This window comes from Ranitomeya imitator, chromosome 4 (assembly GCF_032444005.1).
Source record: "Ranitomeya imitator isolate aRanImi1 chromosome 4, aRanImi1.pri, whole genome shotgun sequence".
Classification (NCBI taxonomy): domain Eukaryota; kingdom Metazoa; phylum Chordata; class Amphibia; order Anura; family Dendrobatidae; genus Ranitomeya; species Ranitomeya imitator.
In genome coordinates this window covers 330,514,019-330,530,533 of record NC_091285.1, presented here as the reverse complement: position 1 = coordinate 330,530,533, position 16,515 = coordinate 330,514,019, and the positions used below count along the sequence as shown (strand labels likewise).

The window sequence follows — 16,515 nt, the reverse complement described above, 5'->3', positions numbered from 1 at the left end:
TGTGCTACGTGGGCAGTGTTATGTACTACGTGGGCAGTGTTATGTACTGCGTGGGCAGTGTTATGTACTACGTGGGCCGTGTTATGTACTGCGTGGGCAGTGTTATGTACTACGTGGGCCGTGTTATGTACTACGTGGGCAGTGTTATGTACTACGTGGGCAGTGTTATGTACTGCGTGGGCAGTGTTATGTACTGCGTGGGCAGTGTTATGTACTGCGTGGGCTGTGCTATATACTGCGTGGGCTGTGCTATATACTACTATACATATTCTAGAATACCTGATGCGTTAGAATCAGCCCACCATCTAGTCCATCTATAGCAGCCCATCAGTATAAAACCACTTTGTAACAAATGCTCTTGTAACAACTCCTCCTTTGATTCATGATGCATATGAATAATTACTATAACATTTATTACAGTGTGTTGGCAACCATTTCAACAGAGCTTGTATCCTTATAACTAATTAAGAGTGAACATCCCATCTCAGACACATGTACAAACACACAAAGCAGCTTGGTGCTATGAGAATCAGGACAAAATAACATTCTTGTCAGTACACTACCATACGTTAAAGAGCACCTGTCACCAGATCAAAAGTGGACAGTTTTTTACTGTATTTTAATTCCCTGATTATTCAGGCTTTATTTCCCATATGGATACAGAAATAAGGGCCTTTTTAGTGTGCCCATTATACTAAATTTTCATAGTCTTTATTTAAAGGACATTGCTATCAGGGTAAATATGTACAACAGCCTAACGACATACCCTCAAAAGATCCTGTGAGCAACACCCAGTTTAGTAAAGCTTCTCACCATAATATCTCTGGAACAAAATGCTGAATTAAAAAAAAAAAAAAAAAAAGAGCAAAGGAACATTAAAAAAAAAAAAACTCAGGAAGAATACATTTTTTTTTTTTTAAATCAGGGATGCGTTAGTGTGGATCAGTGAAACAAGGGGTGCACAACCTATTTTTAGTCTGAGGGCCACAATGTCTCAGAAGGAAATACTGTGGGGCCCATGATTTGGTTCTGACACGATGTATTAAAAGTATGTGCCATAAATATCTAATAGGTGTTTGATCCATTTATTGGGCTCTGACATATCAGTAAGCTAGATGTACCCTTCTCTACATTGTAGCCAGAAGCTGAAACAGTTGAGCGTTTCCACACTACAATGAATATAGCAGCATTCATGCATGGCCACTTCCACCTGATCTACTCCTTTCTGAGCTATAGGAGTTAGGACTCGAGCATTCGGTCATATTACTACACACAACACACCGGTCATTATTACTCACTTTTTCTGGGCTAAAAACCACTTGTCACTCAATGACATATGATATGAAAAATACATGTCACCGCATACCGTGCAGAAGGTTAAAGGGCGCACAGAAAGGTATCGAGGGCCACATAAGACCCCCAGACCGCAAGTTATGAACCCCTGGGTTAAAATGTACAGATGTGTATAATGATGTGTGAATGCAGCTTCAAAGCACAAAGTGGACCATAAAGTCGAAATATTATAAGACTAATATGGGAAAAAGGAGGGGTTATAAATTGTCCTGTTAATTCTAACAATGAATGGTTAGGCTATGTTCACACGCTTTTTTGCCTGCAACCTAAGGGTATGTGCACACGCTGCGGATTTGCCTCTGGAATTTTTTGTGTGGATTCTGCATCTCGACAGAAAACGCAGGTGCATTTTTTATAAGTTTTTTGCGCGTTTTTGAAAGCTAAATAAAGACGTATAATTGAGCAAAAAAAAAAAATTGTGCTATAATTTCTTGTCCAACCTCCTCTTTTACATTTGTCCAACCCACACTCCATGACAGATAGATAGATAGATAAATAATAGATAATAGATATAAATATAGATAGATCTATAGATATATGAATAGATAGCGCCAATTCCGGCACTTAGCCCCTCTCTTCCCACTCCCCTGTAGCAGTGGGATATGGGGTAATAAGGGGTAAACGTCACCTTGCTATTGTAAGGTGACATTAAGCCGGGTTAATAATGGAGAGGCGTCAATAAGACGCCTATTCATTACTAATCCTAGAGTAGTGAAAAAGTTTTAAAAAAAAAAAAAGACAGCCAGAAAAAAGTATTTTAATTTTCTTAATTTCACCATACTTGCTATACTCGATCGCCTGCAAAAAAATTAAAAATAATAAACCAACTGCATACTCACTTTTCGCCGTTGTCCAATTAATAAAGCGTCCCACGACGATCTCCCCTATAGAACAGTGACAACGGGTGATGTCACTGCTCCATAGGGCCTCCAGTGACACACTGACAGGAGACAATGGCTCCTGCAGTGCATCACTGAAGAGGTTACCCGAGTTCATTGGTCTCACTTTATGGCAAAGCTGCGTGGCAATTTTCCCACACAGCAGTGCCACAAGTGAGAGCAGAGACTATTTCTCACAGAGGCGGAGGGATACAGTGTGGGAGTATACCTTCTGTCATTGTATCGTAGGAGCCCCTGGAGAGCGGTCGCATCAGCTGATGCTGATAGTCGTGGGACACTTGTATTAATTGGATTTCTGTGGATCAGGGAGCATATTGTTTCCGCGCTTTTTTTTTCCGCAGCATGTGCACAGCAGATTGGGTTTTCCATAGGTTTACATGGTACTGTAAACCGCATGGGAAACTGCTGCAGATCCGCAGCGTCAAAAACGAAACGCTGCGGATCCGCGGTCAAATCCGCAACATGTGAACATGGCGTAAAGCTTGACATCTTGCCAGTAAAAAAAAAAGTTGCAGACAAAAAGCAGGTTTTCCTGGATTGTTTGCTGTGTTTTTCAGAATCCCAACGTTCAGCTTTGCTTCCACCATATAAGAATGAATACTGCAAGACATTAGGGCACCAATGCAAGACATGTGAAACCATAAAACATTTTGAGGGAAAAAAGGGCAATATAATCAAATTATTCAGTGGAAAAAGTTTTTTTTATGTCTGAAAAAAAAATTGTGACTAGTCTGAACAAAAAAGTTCACGTGAGTTCATAAAAGAAGGGGAGGCAAAGCTCCAGGCACTTGAACCCCCTAAATACTGTGATCGCAGCATTTAGAAGACATGCTGAGGGAGAGCGGGATGAGTGGACTCATGGAAGTTCGGGTTCTGGTACCCAACCGAACTTTAGTACAAAGTTTGTGGCAGGTAGCAAAACTGTACCCGAACTTGAACCAGAGCCCAAACTTTTGAGATGGAAATCTCCCTTACGCTTCAACAACGCGAATGACAGATCAACTCAATGCCATTTACGGTCCTACATGCTTGGAAAAATGTACGGCAAGTTTTTTCAATCTCTATTGTACGATCTGACACCAAGACTAAACCAAATATCACAATCATCAGAAATAAACTTAATCAGAAACTGAACAAGTAGGAATGATGGCATTAATTCGCAGGGTTGTGACCGCACCAATGGGTAAAATGTTGCTACAAGATATAATTTACAGTAACTTGGGCTTCCTTTAAGATGACCGACAAATAACATAAATTTGGACATTGATATGCACAATATACGGGAATTTAAAAATAATCAATATTTTTTTAACCTATGCAAAATGACCAACCTTTAGCCCTCTCAAGATCTGATATACAAGAAACTGTATTCGATCCTCTGACAGTTTCTCGTGCTTCATTATCTTGCCCAAGTCTGTGCCCATGAAAGGCATGACAAGGTAGCTGGAAAAAAAATAAACTGTAAGTACACATGAAACAAAGGCAACACAGACCTGAAAGAAAAAGGTTTCACATTTATGGTTTCAAATATATACCGGTATTTGTAATATTTTGTTTTTAATTCACTTTTAATTACAAATATACCACTATCATACAATGGTACATACCGTATCTTCATTTTGGAAACAGATAAAGACAGACAACAGACATTACACATGTAAGCAGCTGATGCCGTTCAAAGTAAGAACCAAGCATGGCATATCATTAGTAATAACTAAATTCATATAGCACAAAATAAAGATATAGACAAGTCAAGATGAGATTTCCGATCATTCCAATCAATAGAAGAAAGATTGGAAGAACACAAAAAAAAAAAAAAAAAAAGTTAGCATTTGGACAAATAACCTGGATCTAGTCTTCTTAACACCCAGAGAAAATTATCACTAGAAGACTGGTTGAGTTGTGCATAGTTGCCTCCAGCTTTGTGTAACCCTGCCCCTGTCAATAAGTAAGGCTATGTTCACAAGTTGCGTTTTTGCTAAAGAAAAACCTGCTCTCTTGGCAGTAAAGAATAGTGTTGAGCATTCCGATACCGCAAGTATCGGGTATCGGCCGATATTTGCGGTATCGGAATTCCGATACCGAGTTCCGATATTTTTGTGATATCGGGAATCGGTATCGGGATTAAGGTTAATGTGTAAAATAAAGAATAAAAAAAAAAAATATATTGATATACTGAGGCCGGCGTCACACTTGCGAGTTTTACGGACGTAAGAGCGCAGAAACTACGTCCGTAAAACTCGCAAAAAATACGGCACAATTATTCTCTATGCCCCTGCTCCTATCTGCCGTATTTTACTGATCAGTATTATACGGCCTTCTACGGCCGTAGAAAATCGCAGCATGCTGCGTTTGTCACCGTATTGCGCAAATAAAACGCCAATGAAAGTCTATGGAAGCCCCAAAAATACGGATTACACACGGACCAGCAGTGTGACTTGCGAGAAATACGCAGCGGTGTTACAGAGAAAAGCCGGCAATTCAGTGCGGTGTACAGTAAAATCACACTGACAGCTTACAGTAGAATAGGTAGAATAAATATGTACACATAGAATAGGTATATATATATATATGTCAGTGAGACACATATATGTATATATATTATTACTTCATACAGCCGCGATATAGCAAAAAGCCGGTAATTCAATTACCGGCTTTTGCTTTCTCCTTCCTAAAACCCGACATGATATGAGACCTGGTTTACATACAGTAAACCATCTCATATCACCATTTTTTTGCATATTCCACACTACTAATGTTAGTAGTGTGTATCTGCAAAATTTGGCCATTCTAGCTCTTAAAATAAAGGGTTAAATGGCGGAAAAAATTGGCGTGGGCTCCCGCGCAATTTTCTCCGCCAGAGTAGTAAAGCCAGTGACTGAGGGCAGATATTAATAGCCTGGAGAGGGTCCACGGTTATTGGCCCCCCCCAGCTAAAAACATCTGCCCCCAGCCACCCCAGAAAAGGCACATCTGGAAGATGCGCCTATTCTGGCACTTGGCCACTCTCTTCCCATTCCCGTGTAGCGGTGGGATATGGGGTAATGAAGGGTTAATGCCACCTTGCTATTGTAAGGTGACATTAACCCTAATTAATAATGGAGAGGCGTCAATTATGACACCTATCCATTATTAATCCAATTGAATGAAAGGGTTAAAAAAAACCACACATTATTAAAAATTATTTTAATGAAATAAAAACAAAGGTTGTTGTAATATTTTATTGAACGCCCAATCCAATCACTGAAGACCCTCGTTCTGTAAAAGAAAAAACATAATAAACCAACAATATACTTACCTTCCGCAGATCTGTAAAGTCCAACGATGTAAATCCTTCTGAAGGGGTTAAAACATTTTGCAGCAAGGAGTTCCGCTAATGCAGGCTGCTCCTTGCTGCAAAACCCCGGGGAATGAAGCTAAATATAGGTCAATGATCTATATTTAGCTTCATTTGCGGTGAGGCGCCCTCTGCTGGCTGTTCATAGATCGTGGGAACTTTCCTAGAAAGCCTGGGAGCTTTCTAGGTAAGTTCCCACGATCTATGAATAGCCAGCAGAGGGTGCCTCACCGCAAATGAAGCTAAATATAGATCATTGACCTATATTTAGCTTCATTCCCCGGGGTTTTGCAGCAAGGAGCAGCCTGCATTAGCGGAACTCCTTGCTGCAAAATGTTTTAACCCCTTCAGAAGGATTTACATCGTTGGACTTTACAGATCTGCGGAAGGTAAGTATATTGTTGGTTTATTATGTTTTTTCTTTTACAGAACGAGGGTCTTCAGTGATTGGATTGGGCGTTAAATAAAATATTACAACAACCTTTGTTTTTATTTCATTAAAATAATTTTTAATAATGTGTGTGGTTTTTTTTAACCCTTTCATTCAATTGGATTAATAATGGATAGGTGTCATAATTGACGCCTCTCCATTATTAATTAGGCTTAATGTCACCTTACAATAGCAAGGTGGCATTAACCCTTCATTACCCCATATCCCACCGCTACACGGGAATGGGAAGAGAGTGGCCAAGTGCCAGAATAGGCGCATCTTCCAGATGTGCCTTTTCTGGGGTGGCTGGGGGCAGATGTTTTTAGCCAGGGGGGGGCCAATAACCGTGGACCCTCTCCAGGCTATTATCTGCCCTCAGTCACTGGCTTTACTACTCTGGCGGAGAAAATTGCGCGGGAGCCCACGCCAATTTTTTCCGCCATTTAACCCTTTATTTTAAGAGCTAGAACGGCCAAATTTTGCAGATACACACTACTAACATTAGTAGTGTGGAATATGCAAAAAAAATGGTGATATGAGATGGTTTACTGTATGTAAACCAGGTCTCATATCATGTCGGGTTTAGGAAGGAGAAAGCAAAAGCCGGTAATTGAATTACCGGCTTTTTGCTATCTCGCGCTGTATGAAGGAATAATATATATATATATATATATATATATATATATATATATATATATATATATATATATATATATAGATATAGATAGAGAGAGAGAGAGTATATATGTTTTTATTTTTTTTTAAAAACATGGATCCCTTGTATAGGCGTATGTCGGTTTGGCAAGCCTGCGATAAAAACACGCAGTACGGCTGCCATACGGATTACATACGGAGGATGCCATGCGCAAAAAACGGTGACACACCCTGCCTACGGAGGAGCTACGGACCACTATTTTCGGGACTTTTCAGCGTATTACGGCCGTAATATACGGACCGTATTTGCATACGCTGAGTGTGACGCCGGCCTTACCCTCTGACGCGCCCTGGTCGTCACCGCTGCAACCGCCTTGCTTTCGTTCCGAAAAATGAGCGCGTAAAGGGCCTTCGATGACGTCGCGGCTTGTGATTGGTCGCGTGAGCGGTCACATGACTGCTCAGCGACCAATCACAAGCCGCGACGTCATCGAAGGCCCTTTACGCGCTCATTCTTCGGAACGAAAGCAAGACGGTTGCAGCGGTGACGACCAGGGCGCGTCAAAGGGTAAGTATATCAATATTTTTTATTTTTATTCTTTATTTTACACATGAATATGGATCCCAGGGCCTGAAGGAGAGTTTCCTCTCCTTCAGACCCTGGGATCCATTACAGGATACCTTCCGATATTTGTGTCCCATTGACTTGTATTGGTATCGGATATCGGTATCGGCGATATCCAATATTTTTCGGATATCGGCCGATACCATCCGATACTTTCAAATATCGGACGGTATCGCTCAATACTAGTAAAGAAGCTGCTTACAAAAGGCAAGTTTTGCTGTGTTTTTATTGTCTCTTGTGCATGTTAAAGTTTAGTGCTCCAGAAAAACTAATCATTCAACCTCCTTAGGTTTTTGCACCAAAAACGCGGCAAAACCAGATACCTGCATTTTTTGCTGCGTATTTGAACTAACTCATTGCTTTCTATGGTTGAAAAACGCTGAAAAAAGTGATATGCTGCAGTTTGCAAAAACCCAGCAGTTTTCCAATTCAGACAGAAAAAAGTGCGTACATGAGATTTCTGAAATCTTATAGCTTTTGCTGGTACTGTGAAACGCAGCTTAAAATTCGCATATTAAGGAAGCAAAAAAATGCAAAGCATTAACAGCTTTAAAAGCGGCTAAATCAATAGTGCAGTGCAGGGTTATAAGTAGAGAAGAGCGAACATGTTTGGAAAACATTCACTAATCTGAAGTTTGGCACAAAACGAAGCCCATTCGGATGTGTTCGCTTTTACAAGCATTTTTACTCAAAGTCGACAAAAGACGGTAACAGTTAGGCTTCTTTCACACTTCCGTCTTTCAGCTCCCGTCACAATCCTTAGTTTTTTGAGAATGCAGGATCCTGCAAAAAAATTTGCTGGATCCTGCATTTTCTGATAGACTTGTATTAGCGACGGATTGTGATGGATGGCCATCCGTTTCATCCGTCTTTCACTGGATCCTGCATTAAAAAAACAGTCCGTCGGGCAGAGAAAACGTTCAGAGGAACGTTTTTCTGCACGTCGGAAAATCGGTCAGCGACGCATCCTGCGCTGCCAGTCACTGGCTACAATAGTAGCCTATGGGCGCAGGATGTGTCGCTGACTGTGAAAAGCAGGAATCCAGCGACGGGTCCCGTCTTTTCAAAGAGAGCATGCGTGAAAGAATTTCCCGTCAGGTAAATTCTCTCTCGCTCTCTTTCTCTTTTTACTATTGATGCTGCCTATGTAGCATCAATAGTAAGAAGATATAATGTTAAAAATAATAATAATTAAAAAAAAAAAAAAAAAAAAAAAAATCGCAATATTCTCACCTACCGGCGTTCCCGCGCAGCGTAACCGATGTTCCCAGCAGCTAGCGTTATTTCCTAGCAATACATTGCGAAATCTCGCGAGAATGAGGCGAGGTGAGAATACGGCTATTTTTTATTTTTTTAACCTGGTTTGTGTTGTGCATGCGTTTTCGCAGCGGAAAACCGTTGCAAAGACGCATACACAACAGGTGCACATAGGCTCGACGGGTCCGTCAGAAAGACGGGCCCAGTGCACACGTTTTCCGCAATCTGCACAGGATCCGTCATTTCAACGTCTTTGCAGATTTGGAAGACGGAAGTGTGAAAGAAGCCTTAGGTAAATCATTTAGTTTCCACTAATTCTTTTTATGACTTTGGCTATAATCGTGGTGCTGTATGATGAGCAGGGGGATGTATTTGATGAGGGGAGGGGGCGTGGAGAGGTTAGAGGAGCGCCTGAAGAGATCACAGGAGCGGCACCCACTATTTTTTTTTTTTTTTCACTTAATTTTACGTGTGTTGATTCTGTCAACCAATCAGGGCGTAGAAATCATCCACAACGTCATGACATTACGGACTTTTGTGATTGGCTGCTGAAGTCACATTCCCCATGCCACATAAAAAGCAGCCATCTTGTTTTACTGGCGCCAATTGCTTAGTGTCACAGCGCAGAGAGGTCGCTTCTGCGCTAGAGCCGATGCTGCTGAAAGTGAACTTTTTCTGTGTGAAATCGATCTTCCAGCATCAAAGCAGATTGTGCAAAAACTGTGTGGCAGTCTCCGGAAGCCCCATTTGCTACTCCAAATTATTTGTGCTAAAACGGTGTTTCAGTGGCAAATTAGAAGGCCAGATTTTAACCCCTTTACCCCCAAGAGTGGTTTGCACGTTAATGACCGGGACAATATTTACAATTCTGACCACTGTCCCTTTATGAGGTTATAACTCTGTAACGCTTCAACAGATCCTGATAATTCTGATATTGTTTTCTTGTGACACTGTACTTCATCGATAGTAGTAAAATTTCTTCAGTATGATTTGCGTTTATTTGTGGAAAAAAAAACAGAAATTTGGCAAAAATTTCACAATTTTCCAACTTTGAATATTCATGCCCTTTAATCACAGAGCTATGTCACACAAAATACTAAAGTAACATTTCCAACATGTCTACTTCACATCAGCACAATTTTGGAACCAACATTTTTTTTTTTATAAGGGTTATAAGGGTATGTGCACACGTTGCAGATTTGGCTGTGGAATTTTCTGTGCAGATTCTGCGTTTCTTGGCAGAAAATGCAGGTCAGAATCTGAACTGTTTTTGTCCGTTTTTTTTGCGGATTTGCTGCAGATTCTGTGTGGATTTCATGCGTTTTTTACACCATTCTCTGCACTGTTGGAAAGTGTGTTTCATTAAGGAAAAGTTTGAGGGACCAGGTGGAGAACCTACAGGAGGTGGACGAAGCAGAATCAGTGGAGGAAGGGTTACAGGTTACATACAGAGGTTTTTCCCGCAATCCTTGGGGATTCCAAGATTTCCTGTTTAATGACACCTTGGTGTCTAGTGCTTCAGTTTACCATCTCTTGGTGTGTAGTGGTTTAGTTCTCCAAAACTAGGTGTTTAGTAGTTTATGTTGCCAAGCCCTGTTGTCTAGTAGTTTAGTTCTTCTTTCTTATGGTGCGTAGTGGTTTAGTTCTCCCTCCCAAAGAACCCTGCAAGCCTTGGGGATTCCAAGACTTGTGGAGAAGCCCCTTCCTCTCTGACCCCACAGCCACCAGAGTCACTCAGTGCCCAGTCACCGAGATGTAACGCCCCGTCCACGTTTGCTCGTCCAGGTGTCAAATGTTAAAATGCACCCTGTAACACATTGATTTTTACAAGGAACGGGTTATGTTGTCTGCAACATGTTGGTGTAGTGGAGGCACATCTTTCTTAGAGAAGTAATGGTGACTGGGCAACTGGTACTGGGGGACTGCGAAGGCCACCAGCTTTTGGAAACTGTCTGTATCCACAAGCCGGAAAGGTTGCATTTCCGTGGCCAACAGATTGAATTGGCCATGCAATTATCACAGAGATCACAGGCCGCAGAACCACCCCACTGTGATCTTTGCAGCAGAGAGCTCACCAGCTGGCCCATACCATGCAGACAATTACACAACTGGGTGATGATCAACTGATGAGGCCGCAAACTGTTCACAATAATTAGCCACCTCCGGATTACAACGCATGAAATATGTATTTATACCGTCGTATGATCACTGCCAACGCCACAATAACCCCACACACCTCACTGACACCACCAATCCTGTTTTTAAATACAAAAGTAAATACAGGTCGATTGGATGCCATTCTTCTTTTGAGGTTCACAACATCAGTGTTTTCCATCCCCTCTCCCTCAGAGTAGTGGTCATATACCGTCCCCCCCAGGCTCACCCACCCACTTCCTTGCCCACCTTTTCTGCCTTGCTGCCCCAATTCATGTCCTCAGAATTGCCAACCCTTACCCTGGGAGACTTCCAACAGCCCTCCTCCACAACTGCACCCCTGATTCTATTTCTAGCCACTTCTCATGGCCTCTTAACTTTCAACCTCTGAGACACACAAAGACTAACACCCCTGATCTGATCTTTGTCCGGCGCTGTTCAATTTCCTACCTAGATAACACCTCGTACCATGAAACGGCTATTCGGTACTTTCAATGCTCTCCTCATCCCCAAGCTCCCCATCCCTATCCACTCATTTCAGCTGAAGACTGTCTCATTCTTTAAGCAGACGATTGGCAACATAAGGAAAGCTTTTGCCTAAAGTCCCCACAGCCTTTACCTCGCTGGACCCGATATCACCTCCTTACTTACAAGAATCCCACAATGTCAGTCCTCTGTTCATCTTTCTTCTCAGCTTGGTATCTAAAAATTAGCCTAAAACCAAATTCATAATCTTTCCACCAACTCATTCAACTCCCCCCCCCCCCCCACCCAATTGACCAATCCATCAAAATCAATGCCTTAACTCTGATCTCTCCTTCTTAAGCCCTTTTCCCTTTCTGCAGACTCAAACTAAAAAAAAATCTCCCGAAATCGCAGATTCTTCAACCATGAATCTGCAAAAACTAGTGCATGTAGTCATCTCCCACATCAACTACTGCAACCTCCTGCTCGGTGGCCTTCCTTCTAACACTAAAACACCAATCCAATCTATCCTAAACTCTACTGCCCAACTAATCCACCTGTCAACCCAGCTATTCCCCAGCTTCTCCCCTCTGTAAATCCCTGCACTGGTTCCCCATTGCCCAGAGACTCCGGTTCTGAACCCTAAGTTTGGCATCCTCCATACATCTGTGACCTAGTCTCCCGGTACTTACCTGCATGCCACCTTCTATCATTAAAAGATCTCCTTCTCTACTTGCCTTTTATCTCCTCTTCCCACAATCACAACTAGATTTCTCAAGTAGATCCCTTCTACTCTGGAACTGTGTCCCTCAACATATCACATGATAAGATAACATAACATACACTCACCTACCATGGAACCTGAAGAAATACCTCTTCTGACAAGCATACGACCTACACTAACCATCGCTCCGCCATACTGCTGCGCAACCAGCTCTACTTTCACCTATTGTATTGTCACCCATCCTTTGTAGACTGGAGCCCTCATGGGCAGGGTCCTCTCTCCTCCAGTAGCAGTCAGTGACTTGTATTGTTTCATTGCACTGCAAACCTGGAGAGGAGTTTAGAGCTCACTGAGCTTGCGCTGGCTAGGGCCAGTGATATGGGGGAGGGTGGAGGTGGGGAAGATTAGGATAGAGAAGAACGCAGCTGGGTAAACGTTACAAGGAGGGGTAGGGAGGTAAAGTGCCAGGGAGCCCAGTCGTGATCTGGCACAACCTAGTAAATATGCTTGTTTGGCTGAGATTAGGAATGCAAGCCCAGGACCGGGATCACTAGAGCAGGACGCTGCTCCTAGTAGCCAGGAAAATGACTTCTGTAGGAAGGAGAGAAATAGGAGTGCAGCAAAGGCCAGACAGATGTTGGTCGTAGGTGGCATTACAGAAACCTGGCTTGTTGAGAGCCATGACTGGGTAACAAATGTAGACAGCTACACTAAATTTGGAAAGGACAGGGGGGAAAAAAAAAAAAGGTGGAGGGGTGTGCACCTTCGTAAAATCCACATTAAAACCTGTGCTTAATGAAGACATTGGGGGGGTGGGGGTAGTTACAGCAATGTAGAGTCACAATGGGTGACGGCAACGGAAAGCTGCTAATTGGAGATTGCTATTAGCTGAACAGGTAGAGGATGTAATGCTGCAGCAAATTAAAAAGGCAGCAAACGGTAATTGGGTTCTTATAATGGGGGATTTTAACTCTCCAGAAATTCAACGGGACATAGAATATTCTGGTTGCTCTAAAAGCCACAATTTCGTATCCACAGTTCAGGACAATTCCCTCTCTCAGCTGGTTGATGAACCAACCAGGGGAGGTAATTTGCTGGATCTGGTTCGGTCAAATAGACCAGATACAATTTCAGATCTACAGGTCAGGGAGCATTTGGGAAGCAGTGACCATAACATGGTAAGTTTCATCAAAGGGGAAATGCCAAAACCTGGAACTTTACTAGAGCTGATTTCAACAAATTAAGGGAAGAGATTAATCATATAGACTGGGACAATGTCATGGTAACTGGGGACACCAAACATAAATGGGTTATTTTTAAGGAGATACTACTAGAATCTTGCAGAAAACTTATACACTCTGGTAACAAAATGTCAAGGAATAAAAAGAAACCATTATGGATAAATAAGACAGTACAAAGTTTAATAAGACAAAAACAAAGTGCATTCAAAATCTTGAAACCTGAGAATAATGAAATAGCATTTCAGGAGTATAAAGATTTAAATAAGAAATGTAAAAAGAAATCAAGCTAGCAACGTTAAATACAGAGAAACAAATCGCCAACAACATTAAAATAAATCCCCAATTTTTTTTTTATAAATACATCAATGCCAAAAAGAAAATAGATGGTATCGGCCTTTTAAAAAGATGACAATAACAAGATAATTACAAGAGGACAAAGAAAAGGCCGAGATGTTAAACAGGCACTTTTCATCCGTGTTCACCAATGAAGTGCCTGTTACAGGGATCATTCAACAAGGCAAAAATCAAAATTCACAACGTGATACAACTAGTTTAACACAAAAAGAAGTACATCGACGTCTGAGCAAATTAAACATTAACAAATCCCCCAGCCCAGATGGCATACATTCACGGATACTGAGGGAATTGAGCTCAATTGACAGACCACTGTATCTCATATTCTTAGACTCTCTTGTAACAGGGGTGGTGCCACAGGATTGAAGGATGGCTCACGTGGTACCAATATTTAAGAAAGGTAAGAAGGTGGATCCAGACTGCCACCATCGGCAGCTAATACCTGGCTACTTGGTAAACCCAGAAGTTCCTTCTGGCATGTGTGCCATGTGTGTGGTCTGTGATTTCATTCAAACGGGTAACACTTTGGCAATGATAATACTGGCAAAGTCTTCTGGCAAAGGCGAAAGATTTCATCAATTGCAAAACTAAAGTCATGATATACAATGCAACTTGCGGTTGTGGCAAAGCCTATGTGGCCAAGACAATCAGAGTTTAGGAGAAGAAAGGGGAAAAACATTTGGGGGATATTAGGAATGAACGGGACACATTCCTGGCTAAACATGTCAATCGCATTCTCCAAGATAACATTAAAGTGATCAAATTTATAAGGCTTGCCAAAATAAAATTGCTGAAAAGGGGAGGGCAATTTTAATAAAATATTCTTACAGAGAGTCCCGATAGATTTTTCGTCTCAACACTTGCCACCCCCAAGGTTTGAATGAACAGCAGAATTACAGCTGCTTCTTATAAATATCTCATTTATTTATCTATGTGGTGTAATTAGCGGCCCTCTATACCTCCTCCTCATTGGGAAATCCTCACCTCCCCTCTCTTATGGGCGTTTTGTACACAACTGCCCCTGTGATAGTCACCGGTCCCCTCTATGCCAGATATCCTGCTCCTTTGAGCTCAGCCTTTAATAACAGGTCATATTATGGTCAATCTGGGCATTTATGTGTACCTTTGGGTTTTTCCACTGCTCTACCTATGTCCCCTGTCCCTCCAAAAGTATTAAACACCCCTATTGTCTGATAGAGACCTCCATTAACAACACCAGGGCATGATGCCAGCTTGTTTTTGGACAATTCACAGCCAATATCAACCCCAAGCTTCATTACCCCGATTGCCACCGCACCAGTGCAATCGAGAGGGGCGAAGGCAAAGCACCAGAATTGGAGCATCTAATTTGAAGTGTCACTTCTGGGGCGGCTACAGGCTGGTTTTTCTAGGTTGGGAAAGGCACAATAACCATGGACCTTCCCAGCCTGAACTCACAACTGTCTGCTCTACCTTTGCTGGTTACCAAAAATTGGGGGAGCCCAAGTCATTTTTGGCAATTCTTAATTGGGTTACTATAAGTACAGTAAGCTACACATGCAAGACACCATCTATATCTCACAGACCCCTATTTATCCATAATCTATTTACCGCATATCTTTGAATATCTTAAACATCTAGAAATCTGCAATTTCTATTCCGGTACATGTCACACAGACGGCCAACCGAAAAACACACATAGTAAAATAAATAAAAAATGGACGTCTCATGCGTACATGTTGAGGGGGCCTAAAACTGAGTCACTGGATGTAATTGTTCTGTGGCTGTGTCTGATCAGTGCCATATTCTTCAGCATGTTCTATAGCACTGAACTTAATGAATCAGAGCCTTTGTATCTGGGCCAACATCACTTTGTAGATTAAGACTGGCGTTTCATAATTTCAATCATGGGTGTGCGGGAATAAGAGCGGAAGTGATGCTATGACTGAAGGACAGCGCGCTTTATAAAAGCTGCGCACTGAGACCAGGACTCTGCCGCACACAGCATTGACAACGGCCAGAGGGAGGATTGAAGCCCGCAACTCTAAGTCCCCTGATTAACCCTTTTATCCCAAGGGGGAAACGCATTGGGCAATAGAGAGCTGAGCAATGGCTGATAAGTACCACAATTTGGTGGAAACTTTCTTGAGATTATTTTTTCTACCCATGTTTATGTTATCAGGTGTGAGCTGGGAACTTGAGTGTATTTGTTATATCTCTAAGCTGCCAGTACCCTCTTTTCCTTCTTTTTTAAGAGAATGGCAGATAATTATCTGATGGGCATTATGCAATATGATTACTGAAGTATGGCATCTACCAGTATCTGAGTACTCAGAGTGGGTGTCATGCCGATAACAGCAGGACGGCGTACTGGGACCCGCACCTGTCCCTGCCACTATAATGGGGCCCTGGCTTTCCCTCATCTCAGGGGTACCTATGATGGTTAGGAGGCCTGAGCCGCCAGCGTATCCCTGTCTCCTGTGCAGGCCCTATCAGTGGCCCCCTCTCCCCCTCCAGGGAAGTGGACTGCACCAGTGTATAAATACAACAATAAACAGGGTATACAGACAAGGTAACAGTCTCAAACACACCAAATGCTCACACAACCACAGAGGAAACACAGAGATGGGAAGAGAAGGAAAAAAACTAGAAAGGAAAACAGGTTTAACATGCAACCAAAACAGCAGACACCAATCTCTGTAAATAAACCTCCAAGATCCAACACTACGCTCCTTCAACCTCCAAGCCAGGCAGCAGAACTGATCACTGACAATAGCTGTAGTCAAGGCTGGGTCTATATAGAGGAGAAGATTACAAAATCCACTTCAGCTGAGAGACCCAGCTCACAGCAACTCAGCAACAAGGTTAACTCCTGCACTGCTGGCACAAAGCAGCCAGGTCAGATTACAGGAGAAGAGCTTCTGTTCACTGTGTGTGAACGAGGCCCAGAACGCTGCGGTTCTCTGGAACCTCTCTGTCGCGGTAGCCCCGTGACAGTACCTCCCCTTCTACGAGGGACCTCCGGAACCTAAGGACCAGGTTT

General features: G+C 42.4%; 1 protein-coding gene across 1 annotated transcript in view; it reads right to left on the bottom strand.

Moving 5' to 3' along the window:
- Window positions 1-16,515, bottom strand: part of MAPK12 (mitogen-activated protein kinase 12) — a 222,175-nt gene that overhangs the window by 105,104 nt on the left and 100,556 nt on the right. Inside the window, exon 4 of the mRNA XM_069764928.1 lies at window positions 3,584-3,695. Within this exon, the coding sequence (XP_069621029.1) occupies window positions 3,584-3,695 (112 nt within the window). The remainder of the gene's footprint in view (window positions 1-3,583; window positions 3,696-16,515) is intronic.